General features: G+C 49.0%; 3 protein-coding genes across 3 annotated transcripts; all 3 read left to right on the top strand.

The window, feature by feature from the left end:
- Positions 1 to 3,917: 3,917 nt before the first annotated feature.
- N7446_012150 (uncharacterized protein) lies at positions 3,918 to 4,852 on the top strand (the record flags this gene model as incomplete). Its single annotated transcript, XM_058520892.1, has 2 exons — positions 3,918 to 4,689; positions 4,830 to 4,852. Coding segments are annotated over 2 exons (774 nt in total). The 3' UTR covers positions 4,832 to 4,852.
- A 4,427-nt stretch (positions 4,853 to 9,279) lies between these two features.
- N7446_012149 (uncharacterized protein) lies at positions 9,280 to 10,603 on the top strand (the record flags this gene model as incomplete). The annotated part of the gene is made up of 8 exons (XM_058520891.1): positions 9,280 to 9,294; positions 9,394 to 9,458; positions 9,629 to 9,718; positions 9,843 to 9,915; positions 9,938 to 10,003; positions 10,040 to 10,200; positions 10,264 to 10,393; positions 10,430 to 10,603. 8 exons carry the CDS (start codon positions 9,280 to 9,282, stop codon positions 10,601 to 10,603), a joined length of 774 nt encoding a protein of 257 aa, XP_058366257.1.
- Positions 10,604 to 11,175: 572 nt separating this feature from the next.
- N7446_012148 (uncharacterized protein) lies at positions 11,176 to 12,210 on the top strand (the record flags this gene model as incomplete). The annotated part of the gene is made up of 1 exon (XM_058520890.1): positions 11,176 to 12,210. The coding sequence occupies one exon, from the start codon at positions 11,176 to 11,178 to the stop codon at positions 12,208 to 12,210; it is 1,035 nt and encodes a 344-aa protein (XP_058366256.1).
- Positions 12,211 to 14,650: the final 2,440 nt, after the last annotated feature.

Here is a 14,650-nt window from a genome sequence, read left to right as displayed (position 1 = left end):
GGATCACGAGAACCTAGCTCGTGGGCCTGGTTGCACATTTTACATGGTTGTCCTAGGCCCGGTTTCCTATGAAGGCTTTCCAATAAGCTCTGGGCTTTTGGTTATGCCCTCCCGAAGAAGGACAATCCTCATTCTGAGCTTGAGAGTATGTCAATATCTGTGCGGTAAGGGAGTAGAGATTCTGGTAAAAGCAACATTAGCTGGCTGCGAGTAGACAGGGAAGAAACAACGTTCAGCGGCGCGGGGCCAAGGATGAACAGGATTGATTCGAGCGAGACCAAAGGAGCCTCCGGCCAACCGCAGGTACAGTCCAGCGTTTCTGTCAACGAGAAATTTTCCAACCTATTATTTTGGCATCTGTTGAAGCACATCAACCCTCATGAAAGAGACGGTGACCGTGGCTAAACGGGCAGATGTAGGGTGCCACCGCGTTGAGCGATTTAATTGCAAACTCAACAATATGTAGGAATCACATTTTTGCGGCGTTGCTTTCTTTCAGCAGTTGATGAAAGTGGTTCACCATACTCAACGCAAGCCTTGAGAGAAATGATCCCAGGTCGAAACATGAATCTGCAGGCCACAAGGTGTCCAGACACCGTTACAACGTCGTTCGACTTGCTTCAGCGCCAACCAGGACAGTGATTCTCGCTACCCTCGGCGCAATGGTTCCATGGTAGAGACTTGACCGAAAAATTATAAAAGGGGTCGGATTCCCAGCGCAAAATTCTCAGGACTTCCATCCTCACACTTTGGTCCTCACTCTTTGATGCATCATAGTGTCCCTCTCTTGCCTGCGGGCTTGAGAGCTTCCGTGACCACGGCTGTCGCTGCCACGAGCCCAGCGATGTAAGACTGTGCTCCCTCGCTGCCATGAGCCCCGCGAGCGTAAAAAGGTGCTTCGCAGGATAGGTCTGCGTGAACAACAATCCTCGCAGGGAGGTGCTGCGAAAACAAGACTACCTCGCAGGATAGGTCTGCGTTAACAACAATCCTCGCAGGGAGGTGCTGCGAAAACAAGACTACCTCGCAGGATAGGTCTGCGTCAACAATAATCCTCGCAGGGAGGTGCTGCGAAAACAAGACTACCTCGCAGGGGGGCGCTGTGATGACAAGTGAGACCCGCAGGAGACCGCTGCGTTAACAAGTTCTCTGCAGGAGACCGCTGCATTACCAAGTTCTCCGCAGCCTAGGTCCTGCGTCAACAAAGCGCCTCGCAGGGACATCTGCGACACCAAGAGTCTCCGCAGGGACATCTGCGACAACAAGAGTCTCCGCAGGGACATCTGCGACAACAAGACTCTCCGCAGGATGGGCTCTGCGTCAACAAGTGTGCCTCGCAGGATGGGCTCTGCGTGAACAAGTGTGCTTCGCAGGATGGGCTCTGCGTGAACAAGTGTGCTTCGCAGGATGGGCTCTGCGTTACCAAGTGTGCTTCGCAGGATGGGCTCTGCGTCAACAAGTGTGCCTCGCAGGATGGGCTCTGCGTCAACAAGTGTGCTTCGCAGGATGGGCTCTGCGTGATCAAGTGTGCTTCGCAGGATGGGCTCTGCGTGATCAAGTGTGCCTCGCAGGATGGGCTCTGCGAAACCAAGAACTCCAGACCTTCCGTGACCACGGCTGTTGCTGCCACGAGCCCAGCGATGTAAGATTTGCGCTCCCTCACAGCCAATGAGCCCTGTGTATGTAAAAATGTGCTCCCTCACAGCCAATGAGCCCTGTGACTGTAAAAATGTGCTCCCTCACAGCCAATGAGCCCTGTGACTGTAAAAATGTGCTCCCTCACAGCGAATGAGCCCTGTGAATGTAAAAATGTGCTCCCTCACAGCCAATGAGCCCTGTGACTGTAAAATGTGCTCCCTCGCTGCCCTGAGCCCCGCGAGTGTAAAATGGTGCTTCGCAGGACGAGCTCTGCGTCAACAAACGTGCTCTGCAGGGGACTGCTCCGTTAACAAGGCCTCTAGCGATGTGTAGGCACCTCTCCGTGGTGTTAGAGACCAGTATTCGAGCTTTCAACAGTATTCAAAGAAGCAAAGACCTGCCCAACATCCTCATAGTCTGTTTCTTTTTCCGAAGGATCATCATTGGATAGATAGAATGAGCCCTAGATAGATCGTCCCAAATTCAATGGCCAAAATTATACGATAACAACGAAACTGTCATTTTTATCAAAGGGGAGGTTCCCAAATGTTCTGCGCTGATAGTTTGCGGTCCGATAGTCCTTTCGCGGTATTGAAACTGGCACCCTTCATTCAGGCGTAGATCAAACATGTCGGTGAGAATTGGTGAGAGTTGGTGAGAGTTGGTGAGAGTTGGTGAGAGTTGGTGAGAGTTGGTGAGAGTTGGTGAGAGTTGGTGAGAGTTGGTGAGAGTTGGTGAGAGTTGGTGAGAGTTGGTGAGAGTTGGTGAGAGTTGGTGAGAGTTGGTGAGAGTTGGTGAGAGTTGGTGAGAGTTGGTGAGAGTTGGTGAGAGTTGGTGAGAGTTGGTGAGAGTTGGTGGTGAGAGTTGGTGGTGAGAGTGTTGATGTGTTGATGTGTTGATGTGTTGATGTGTTGATGTGTTGATGTGTTGATGTGTTGATGTGTTGATGTGTTGTTGCTCAGTGTTGATGTCGATGTGGTGAAATGTGTGTACCGAAACTGTTGAAATATCCTGGTTGCTGAGATAATGAGGCTGGGATCACGTGCATACATATATACCTATTCACCAGCCTACTTGTATCTTAGACAACATGCAACACAACACACAATCAACTCCCCTCAATAACATGAACACTGAAGCATCACTTATAATCAACAGGTTATGAGCCCGGCAATGCTCACCTCAAATTGGAGAATACTTTCCACTCCAAATTTCCCCCTCATGTGAAAGCTTCATTTATTGACTGAACTGGAATTTCTCATTTAGTTTTTCAACCGAGAAGACATTTTTCCTGAGGATCGATAGGCAAACGAATTGTGCGGAATCGTCTCACAAAGTTGACAAAGCCACCACACCGCTACAGATAGTCGTCAGACCAATGACGGTCTACAGACATGTTTCACAACAGACAACATCGTCTCACACCGCTACAAAGGTTACACCGCTCCAGACGTATCACATCGGCATGGAGAGAAGAAACGACTTGTTCTCCGTAGCATGCCAGGAATCCACTTCCTCTCAAATCCCTGGCATTCTCGAAAAAAAGAACATTTTCACTTTCTTAACTTATGACAAGAAGGAAAGGATCATACAAGGGACATAGATGGACTGAAGAAGAGCTCAACTTGGTATGCTATCTTCGATACATCCGCCAGTGGCGCTTCTCGCACATCCAAAAGGTGAAGTTTCCATTACTTTCCCGACACGCACTCGGCGGGGCCTATAGGCGTTTACCTCTGGAAGAACGCACACGCCGAGCGATCGCTGCTGCGCCTGTTATCGCCAACTCCCGGCATACCACAGAACGCAATTCTCCACGTCAAGTTCGACCTTCGCTCTCCAGCTCAGAGCAGAAATCACCTCACCACAACAAACACTGAGATTGGACATGCACCGTTGACCTCAGATGGGAATAACTCAAATCGGTACAACCTCCGACCAAACAGACCGACGACCTTTACAGAGCGAAAGCCACGATATATGGTTGATCGCGTCCGCTTTCCTCATTTCTTCGAGTCATATCGCAATCACCTCAAGCCATACGAGCTATCGGACAGTGAATACATTCCTCCATCGCATACGCCTACCCCAGGCTCATCGGATTGCCCCCACTCCGTCAGCTCTAGTCCGCCCAGCGAGATATCAAGCCTGGAACTATTCGGCCTTGAGGCGCGGTCTCTCGAGCTGTCAAACCGCACACCTTCCATCCACTCAATTCGCTCAAGTGGCTCGTCAAGTGCCGAATTCTTTAGCACTGAAGAGCCCTGAATACCACCACCATGGATTCGAATAAATTTGAACAAATAGGCTTGAGCTCATTTTACCATGCCATACCAACACTTGATAATGCCAACGACTGGTCGCAGTGGAACCAGAAAGTTAAGGAGTTTCTTCGAATATCTCCCGTGGCTAAAGATGAAGCGATCCCACCTCTGGAAGAGGAGGGAGCGCAGCAATGGTCTCACCGCCAGACATTTTACTCGTCAATGATCGCGGCAAAGCTGACCCACAACGCGGCTCAGCGGATAAACGCCTTCGAAATCACTCGAGTCCAAACTCTAATCAAAGCGGTGAAAGAAAACTTCAAGCCGGAAGGTTCAGGAACATACGTCAATCTTCAGAGAAGGTACATGTCACTTACCCGAGCAAAATGTGGGAGTGCACAAGCCCTCGGGGCCGAGATCAGAAAGATCCATGCGGAGAAACTATTACTCGACCCAGCATGTGTCACATCTGAGATTGAACGAACCTTCTTCTTCCTGCATGCCTTAGGTCCGGAATATGAGAGCTTCCGCGACCATATCTTCAGGCAAATGGACATTGTCAATGATAGAGACGAAAACGGACATATCACCAAAGCGGCCCCTACATTTGACTACATTGAGAACAAGGCCATTGAAGAGGAGCATAGGAAAGGCCAGCTGAGCAACCAACCCGCAGATGCGAATGCACTTCCTGCCTTCACACTCAGCCGAAGCCTTAGAGACAAGAAAGTCACACCGTCTTCAGATGGGAAAACATGCCGGATCGAGATCAACAATGTCCCTTTCTGTATTTTCTGTCGAAACCCCTATCATAGGGAGCCTCAATGTTTCGAGAAGAATCCCAACCTGAGGGACCAAGAAAAGGAGAGAAAAACACGCAGGCCAAGACCCAACGATGCACACAAGGACTTTCGTAAGCCATCTAAGAGGCGGGCCAGTACGGACCATGAAGACGACGAATCAGAAGGACCGAGAGACCCCAAAAGACCGACGTTCATGGCGACACAAGTCTCAAAACAAGATATCAATGCAGCATTCAGAGCCGAAGTTGAAGGAAACGTGGCCACTTTTGGCCACATTCCCAGTATGATGGCCACAAAACCCTCTCAATCCGTGACGCTTGGATCGTGGATAGTGGGTGTGCTCAGCACGTCTGTAACAATGCCTCGAGATTCGTGAAGATGGACAAGTATGATGGCCCCCCGTTGAGAAGCGTCGATACCTCAACGGCCCCTTCCGGTATAGGAATTGTAAATGTCCTGTGCAATGTACGAGGAAGAAAGAAATGGCTTGTATTAGATGACGTTCTGTTCGTCCCAACTGCACATGCGAATCTCATATCTGTGCTGCAACTTCTCAATCGAGGAGCAAAGATCGATTTCTCAAGCAATAGCGCCATTATTCGAAATAAATCAGATGGGAAAAATCTGTTCACCGCGAGCCAATATCATGGAGTCTACGCACTCGACTTATGGGCCAAACCTGCTTTTCCAGCCTACCATGTCAGCCCGCAATCGGCACTCTGGCACAATAGGCTCGCTCACATGAGCGGTGCGAATATACAACGACTCAAAAAGCAAGCTCACGGCATTCGGGATGATACGCCACGCCAACCTTGCAACCCATGCCTCCAGGGAAGAATGATTGAAACCCCACATCGCCGTTCAGAAGCAGGCAAAAGAGCCAAATACGCCATGGAGCTCCTGCATATCGATGTTGCAGGACCATTTGAGGAGGGCCTTGATGGCAGTCGTTACTGGCTAACCATCGTTGACGACCATACTGGATGGGTTGAGATCGTCCCCATACCACGACGGCAAGAATACGTCATTGAGTCCTTACGGTACTTCCTCGACCACAATGAACGCCCTGAGCGTAAATGCAGGCGAATTCGTCTTGACCGGATCCCGGAACAAGTGGGAGAAGAAATGAAATTTACCCTCTTCTCAAGGGCAATCCAAGCCGAAGTCACGGGCGTCGACCAGCACCAGCAGAATGGGGTAGCTGAAAGAGCCCACAGGACAATTTACGATCGAGTAGGACCAACGCTCGCGCATGCGAAACTACCGCCCAAATTCTGGTCGGAGATTGCGCGGACTGCGGCCTTCCTCTCGAAACGATCACCATCATCCAAACGCAACATGACTCCGTATCAAGCTTGGTATGGTGACAAGCCTGACCTGTCACGGCTGAGAGTCATAGGATCCAAGGGAGAGTATCTAATCCCACCCAAACAGAGAAAGAAGTTAACGGGACCAAGAACAAGGCCATGTCTACTGCTGGGATACGAAGGAAATACAAACTATCGCATCCTGCTAGAAGACGGCAGAATCATTGGTACGCCAAATGCAGAATTTCATGAAGTCCTCAACACTCCTTCCACGCAGACCAGAGAAGACGTGGGAGCCAAACAGCAGAGCTTTCCTGTGGCAACGGCTGCTGCCGCAGGGGGGAGTGAGACGGTGGGACTAATAAACCAACCGTCGGCCAGTATGCGACATGCATCCGTGCCAGCCTCGGGACGTCAAACCTCCCTGGCGCCACAAGGGCAAATACAGCCTAGATCAAGGGACGACATAGTGCAAGTGCATCTGCCTCAGTCGAGTGATAATAACTCGCAGCCCGCCGTTGCTGGACAAGGAGATATAACCTTTTCGCCTACACGGAGTGACGATACCTTCGGACCCTTATCACCTGCTTCACAGGATTCCGTCCTTAGGATTGACTCACCACCCGGTAGCGACCAGCAACAAGGCGATGCTCAGCAAGGGCGAATCCCAGATTGGCTAGATTGTTCCGAGCTACGGGAGGGTGGCGCAAAACACATAGTGCAACAAGCCTCACTGGAACGCCACCCAGAACTCAAGCTCCGTGACACACAAACGTTTCAAGACACACCTGGTGATGACCAAGAAGAACTCATATTGATGAATATCCCTGACGAGAATGTCATTCCGACCTTCCTGACCGTAGCAGCGGAAGAGATAGAACCCTTCGAACCAAAGTCCCTTCGACAGGCCAAGAGCGATCCACGCTGGCTTGAATGGGAAAAGGGAATGGGTGAAGAGTTACAATCACTCAAACAAAACAAAACTTGGGAAATGGTTGACCCTCCCAAGGATCGCCGAGTCCTGAGCGGGAAGTGGATCTTCAAGCTCAAACGAGGACCAGGCGGAGAAATCGTTCACTACAAGTGCAGATGGGTAGTCAGAGGTTTCACCCAAGAAGAAGGTGTCGATTATGATCAGACATTTGCTTCCGTGGGCAAACCAATGAGTTACAAAGCCCTGTTCGCAATTGCCGCAGCCCTGGATCTCGAGATCGAACAGATGGATGTCAAAACAGCGTTCTTATACGGCGAGGTAGACCATGAGATCTATGTTGAACAGCCGCATCACACTACAGACGGCACATCGAGGGTCTGCAAGCTTCGAAAGGCACTCTACGGTCTGAAGCAAGCACCTCGCATCTGGTATCAGACGCTTACCAATTTCCTTCGGGATCTTGGCTTCGAGCCCATCAACGCCGATCTCAGTATCTTTGTTCGGAGCAGCATGTACATTGCAGTATACGTGGACGACCTCTTGATCATCGGACCAAGCATTGCAGAGATAAAGAAGATCAAGAGGAGCCTCAGAAATCGTTTTCATATGACAGATCTTGGCCCCTGCAGTTACTACCTCGGCATGACCATCCGGCGAGACCGGCAGAACAGAATCCTCTATCTCAGCCAAGAGGCTTACGTGCACAAAGTCCTTCAACAATTCGGAATGTTAGACTGTGCACAAGTCAGCACGCCTATAGACACTTCACCTCTACCAGAAAGCGGTCCTGAATACATCTGCCCGTCGAATGTAAAAAACGAGTACCAGCGTGTGATCGGATCGCTGATGTATATCATGCTTGGGACTAGAGGCGATATCGCATACGCTGTCTCGGCGGCAAGCAGACACTTGGCAAATCCTGGTCCACAACATATGAAGCTCGCCCGCCGAATCCTTCGATATCTCAAAGGCACCAAATCCCTCAGTCTTGCGTATAAAGGTCAGCTCCAGATGCTCCGTGGCTTCACGGATGCAGATTGGGCTGGGTGTCACCAGACAAGACGGTCGACGGCAGGATATCTTTTCAACATTGGAAGTGGAGCAATCGGCTGGCAATCAAAACGCCAGAACATTGTTGCCCTGTCAACCTGCGAGGCCGAATTCATGGGCCAGACGCAAGCAACCAAGGAAGCCATCTGGCTGAGAAGACTCCTCCACGAGCTGAACATGGGCCAGGGAAAACGCGCAACGATCATCTGCGGCGACAACCAGGGAGCCATTGCGCTGGCCTCAAACCCTCAATATCATTCGCGTACAAAGCATATGGAAATCCAGCGAAAGTGGCAAGGAGAAGTCCAAGACGCCAAGACAGTGGAACTCAGGTATATCCCAACGTCAGAACAGATAGCGGATGGCTTCACGAAGCCCCTTGCACGAGATAGATTTGAATGGTTTCGAAAAGGCCTCGGCATTGAATAATAGCCCGGTCAGACACGAGCCTTCATACCAAAAAGGAAAAAGAAAAACCGGGCATGCAGGCACCCTTTCCTTCCTTTTTACCACTGGTTTTGGGAGGTTTTAATGGGGCTTGGCAACCGAGATGAAAAATCGCTGATATCCTTCTGACGAAGGAGATTAGCGAGTGGGAGTGTTGAAATATCCCGGTTGCTGAGATAATGAGGCTGGGATCACGTGCATACATATATACCTATTCACCAGCCTACTTGTATCTTAGACAACATGCAACACAACACACAATCAACTCCCCTCAATAACATGAACACTGAAGCATCACTTAATAACCAACACTTTCCACCCGTAACTTTGGCTGTCCAGCCGCCCCTTGACCGCCCACTGCCCCTGAACACCACTATTCTGCACCCACCTAGCACTGTTAGTCATCCTCCGGTCCTGATGTTGACGCTCGACTAGCACAGTCGGGTTCCAGCTCAGCGGGACCCGTGAAAAGTTCAACGGGACCTGTGAAAATGATGACTAATGACGGGTCCCGTTCAGCTCTGCCACCTCATCGGGTCCTGGCAGGTCCCGTTCACGGGTCCCGCTGAGCTGGGTGCCCACTGTGCTATGTTCCCCTCGTTTCCACTGGCGACCAAAACGACGCCGAAAATGGCTCCCCTCCAGCCAAATCTAAGTCCCCTTCCTTTTCGCCCAGTCTAGTTGAGCGCCTATAAGATGCTTCGTCTTCCCTCCCTTCTGGTGTCGTTGCACCTCCTATTCTCTCATCCTCGTTGCCCACGCCTTAAGCCGACCTTGACGTTGTCGTTTCCCATACCACGAACTTTCCACCTTGGTCTTTGCATCTAACCTCCTCTATGGCACCTACGCCTGTACATCCGGCTCAAACTGATGAGCACCAATACTAGACCGATCCCATTCTTTGCGAGGAAACTCGAGCTAGACTAGAACATTTTCGTAGTCTTAGATAGCTCCCTCCAAACTTTAAGCCAAAGACCTTAGAAGGCATCGCTGTCGTCGAACGTTATTGGCGAAAGTGAGTGCTCACTTGGCTGGGAAAAGTCTTATGACTGAGAATAACACGGGAATAGATATTGCATTTAATCGAATAAGGATTATGTGGACTTTCTTCTTTTAGAGGATCAGACGATCTACATGAACTTTTTTGATTGGATGTTCAAAACATCACGAAAGAAACTGCTTTAGTCATATGATAAATACTAGCGACGCCTTTGTCAATACTTCGAGCTATTCGCCCGTCGCCGCGTCGGTGAGAATGCCCGTCAATAACGACGAGTAAGTTATATCCTATCTGTTCCTAAATAGAGTATGCTTACCTTAGAAAAGTTTCTCGAAGGTGTATTCCTAGCCGAATGTAAAATTCCCCGACGAACAAAGGACAAAAATACTCTAGATATAGATGCTTTTGGTGTGATTTACCGGTATCACTAGGTCTATTCGAGATTCTTTCGTCACGGGAGCATGATTGTTTAGTTCGCTATAGTCTAGCTCTAGTCCGCTATTATAGGCACGCGACCTAGCGTCTTGCTTCCTCAAGACACTTCGTCGCCTAGCAATCTAGTTTTAGGCAAACGCAAACGGGATAACACCTTTTAGAGTGATCTTCCAAAGCACATTTCCTTGAAAGATCTTCCGGACTCGGTCTACTATCGCGATATCGAACTTTTCTGCCTAAAAGACCTTCAAAGTAAACGTGATGTCCTCTACGCTATCATCGAGTTTCGCAATCTCAAAGGTCGACCGGAAGGCGCTGATAGGTAAGCAGAAATTTTGATTCGAACTTCTTATAAACCAACTTCGATACTAAACCTTGCTAACAGAACTAAATTCTTTATACACGGCGATTATCAACTAGCATATTGCCCGATAGCTCAGATTATTGCGTTCGCTTTCCGCGATAGAGCTTTTGCCAATGACGACCTCACACTAGAGATCATTTGGCGGCTACGAGTTCTAAGAGGCAGTTTATCTTTTCCCCTCCGGTAGAAGCCCGAGATTCTTAATGTGCCTATCCTTCGACGTCTTCAACGTACTCTATACGGCTACAGACTCGATAGGTCTTTGCTAATGACCTATGATTCAAGTCGGCAGGCGCTTAAGGAGTTAGGTCGACATACTAGATTTGAAGATGATATTGGGCATTACAATTACCGCCGCTAGACGGCAAATGAAGTCAACAGTATGTCACTTACTAAACACGATATGATGGATTCATTTTCGCCATGATTGATGGGAGCACTCGCAACGGAGCTGACTATCTACTCGCAGAAAATTTTACCAGCCAGGAGCGACAAAGGGTGCTCGGGCAGTCTGGTGACGCGGTGTTTGAAAAGCATTACTAATCACAATTTATTGCGCGCGACCTTCAGCATGTCGTCCTTCTTCGGCCCTCCTAAGAAGGTCTGGTAAGCTTCGCTAGGAGCATGCTTAGGAAGAGAGATTTATCGGCACTATCTGATCTTACCGAAGCTCATAAACGTGCTATTTGCCAAAACCCTGAAATTCTGCAACTAAGACGCGAGAAAAGAGAGCTTATGGCGGAGATGCGGTCGGTGGCTGGCACAATCAAGAACGCCCGTGACACCTTTCCACACCTCTTCTAAAGGCATAAGAATGTCAAAAAAGACCTGGCCAAACTTCGGAAGACATTGGCGATCGAAACTCTCGAGACAGCCAGAAAGGACTATTTTAATAATGCTCCCGTGCTTGAAGTTGACCGATAGATCAAGCAAATGCTTCTCGGCGAATCTCATGCTGAGGAACGCGATGCTGATAGTTCCGCTGAAGAAGACTGGGAGCTCCCTATCCCGGACTACGTATTTCCTGAACGAGCTCGGCTTGTGGAGAACTTTTACGGTCCTCAGGCAGAAGATTTTGACGAGGACAAATTACTTACTCGACGCATCCAGGTTACCAAGGACATGGTTGCACTTCTACAGCTTTGCGAACCGAGTAGGCGAGGCAACCGAGTTAATTGGGATCTCGATGAGGAGGGAAATAGACCTATTGAACAGTCCGAACAACTAGCGTCCTTTGAAGAGGATGCTCGACAATGTCCAACTGATGTTTGCATCATCTGCTGTGGTGAATCTCGTCGCTCAGCATCGAATCCTCCTCCGCATAAATTTCCAGCCAGGCGAAAAGATTCTCTTCGCCGTCATCTCATCGACGCCCATTTCCTTTATGTGCACGACGGCATCAGCTGCACTTGGGCAACCTGCAGCCATGTGCCAAAGTTCGCCAAAGTCACTGAGTTTCTGGCCCATGCCGCCAAAGTGCACACATATGATGTCAATATCAAACTTTGCCATCTCCTAGAAGAGTCACGGCCTGTTTGCCGCGCCATTACATCCGTTGACAGCTCAGAGGTATCTTCGAAATCTGAAGCTCGATCAAGGACTGAGACTCCAGCCTCCTCTGTCGGCTTTGAGATAACGAATATCGACCCACGCTTGCTAGAACCCCATACTGTCAACACGGAGCCCCCGTCGAACCAACCAGGTACTGATACTCTCATGTCTTCAGTTGGTTCTGGGGTTACAAAAAGCGGCCCATGCTCAACGGAGATTGCTACAAGGCAAAATTTGGCGAAGCGAGCTGCAAAGGCGGCAAGTTCCGAACCAGGGCCCCATCGACAGTATACGACGCGCTCATCTCTACATCGCGACCACTCGGAAGAGCAGCCGGAAATAAAAAAGCGGGCAAAGGGACAACCCGCCCGCGTCAAGACTTCGCTGCGTCGGTCGAAGAGACTGAAAAGTTCATAATCGTGTAGCATCGGATGGCGGAATCAGATGAGAGTGATAGGTTAATCTGAGATTATTGGCGTATAACATTAAATTTGTTCTAGTATGACAATAAAGGTTTCATGAAACTAGTCTCACGGCTCGAGAGAATCGAAGGCCAAATCGGGCCTGTGCTCATTGTCACAAGGCTATCAAGGATAGTGGGCTAAAGACTTGAATCACAGGCGATTAAAAGAACCGTGGCTGAAGCCTGTTGACATGTAGCCTAAAACTGAAGTCTGCACATATGAGACTACGTACTAGGGCTCGGTGACACCGACCCGAGGGCGGTAGGCGGTGTCCTTCCACTGTCATCTCATCAACGCGATCTGTACCGCCATGGCACATGGTTTGCTGCCGGGCTCTGGCCTGTTACACTCCAATCACCTTCCCCATACCCGTATAATCCCCAACGCAACAAGCTTGCCGTCCTGCTTCACCGCGAAGCGGCTGCCTAAGTATTGGAGGTATTTCGGGTGTTGATCAATTTTAACCGACATTGTCTCGACTCTTTCCGGTGAAACGGTTGTTCGGGGTTTATAAAAGGCACTTAAGGTTCCCTCAACATCGTTTGGACTATCGGTGAACGTTAGGCGATCCCCGTCAGCAATAGTAGCACCACCTTTATCTTCTGGAAGTACAAAGATTTCCGTGCGGAACTTTGAGTCCTAGCCGGCTCCCTCTTCCTCGAATTTCCAATGAGACTCTTTCTCTAAACTGAGATCCGGCGCCCCGGTGAGAATCATATTCCGATACCTATAGAGATCAGAGTACTATTCGCTCTTGAAGATGTCTGCCTGTTCCCACTTCTTAACAGCAGGCATTTTAATGAGATAGAAACGATCGGTTCGAAATTGGCTCTTAAGATATCTGTAGCGTCGATCTTTATCATCCACTTTGACATCACGAACCAAATCTTCGTTCACAATCCATATAGTGTGCTCCCCGTATCCTTGAGGTGACGCAGCCTCCAAAATAGCTTAGAATTTTAGGAAACATATTCTCGCCTCCTAGGGGTCTTCACGTTATAAGGTGGCGAAGATGATTGACGCAAATGCAAGGGGAAAGCCGTCCTACATCGCTTTTATAGCGTCATCCTAAGTAGCGAACTCGATAAATATAAAATGCGTCCCGTATTCGACTCCGTGAACCTAGTGTCTCTCTTCAATATATTCTTATTTAGCGTAATTCACTATAAGACCGTGCTCGGTCTTTATACTTTTAACAGAGAAGTGAACATTTGCCTCTTCGTGACCTTTGTAGAGAAGCTTGTAATTTTAGAGAAAGCAGTAGTCGCCACTGCCCCCGAATACTGCAATAGCGGTTTTTCTAGTAGGCTTTAGGGTAGACATAATAGGTGTTTCAAATTTCGAGGGCTAGCAGTTAAAATAGTCAAATATAAGAGGAAATTCAATTATAGATTCTAAAAGGGCAGAGTAGTGTTATATATATATCCTTGATATTATATGCTATTTTGTTGATATACCGGGCTACTAGTATCTTAGAAGCTAAGTGTATAAGGCATTTACGATAACGTCGATCTTAGCTAAGTGGGTCAGTCACATCAAATAAGTTGGATAAGCAGATACTATTTGTTAAACCTATGTACTTGATTTCCTCTGCCACTTCTTGGCGTTCTCTTTCCGTATTAGTGCTCAGGCCTTGCCGCTTTTTGCTCACTGAGTAAATCTGAGCACGTCCCTGAGCGCCCTGATCCGCTCACTGAGCATTACATAAGCGCTCTGACCTGCTCACTGAGTGTCACCTGATAATCACCTGAGCACCCGGATCCACTCACTGATCATCATCTGAGTGCCCTGATTCGCTCACTGAGCATGACCTGAGCGTAGGCATGAGCGGCTGAGTAAGCTACATCAATAAAATGCAACACGCTAGTTACATCACGTGTAACTTTTCTCTAGATCACCCGCATCGTCCCATCAGAAAAAGACTGGCGTCGTCAATATGACCGTTCGCTCTAGACCTGTCGGTCTCCCATTTCTGGCTTTGCTCCCAGGATCATTTAATTGATTTGCCCCACAATGCGCATTCGGGCTTTGGACCTCTGCTAGGGCGATGGCCAGTGGGCGAATCTACTTGGTCTACAATCTTGCCCTGTAACAAGACAAACTGGAGGAATTCATGTTCAGCAGGCAACGAAGACGGATTAGTTCGTCACTTCTTTCCAATGAGAGCACATATCTGAAGCCCTTCCTGAGCGTATAATGTCAAATATTTTTTTCGTCATTGCTGAATGGAGTTGGTGGCCCGCCATGCGCTCCCAGGAGCCTGCTAGACTACCACAGTGCATTGCAATACTGTACTCCTGGGGCTTATAGAGTGTTTTGTTTCAGCCAACCATTTACTTTCAGAGGTAAGGCGAACTCCCAGGAATCCCCCACTTTTCTAACATTTCTCTCTC

Source organism: Penicillium canescens, assembly GCF_028828765.1.
Source record: "Penicillium canescens strain IBT 15451 chromosome Unknown utg000010l_segment0_segment0, whole genome shotgun sequence".
In the NCBI taxonomy this organism is placed as follows: domain Eukaryota; kingdom Fungi; phylum Ascomycota; class Eurotiomycetes; order Eurotiales; family Aspergillaceae; genus Penicillium; species Penicillium canescens.
This window is presented reverse-complemented; position numbering and strand designations above follow the sequence as displayed.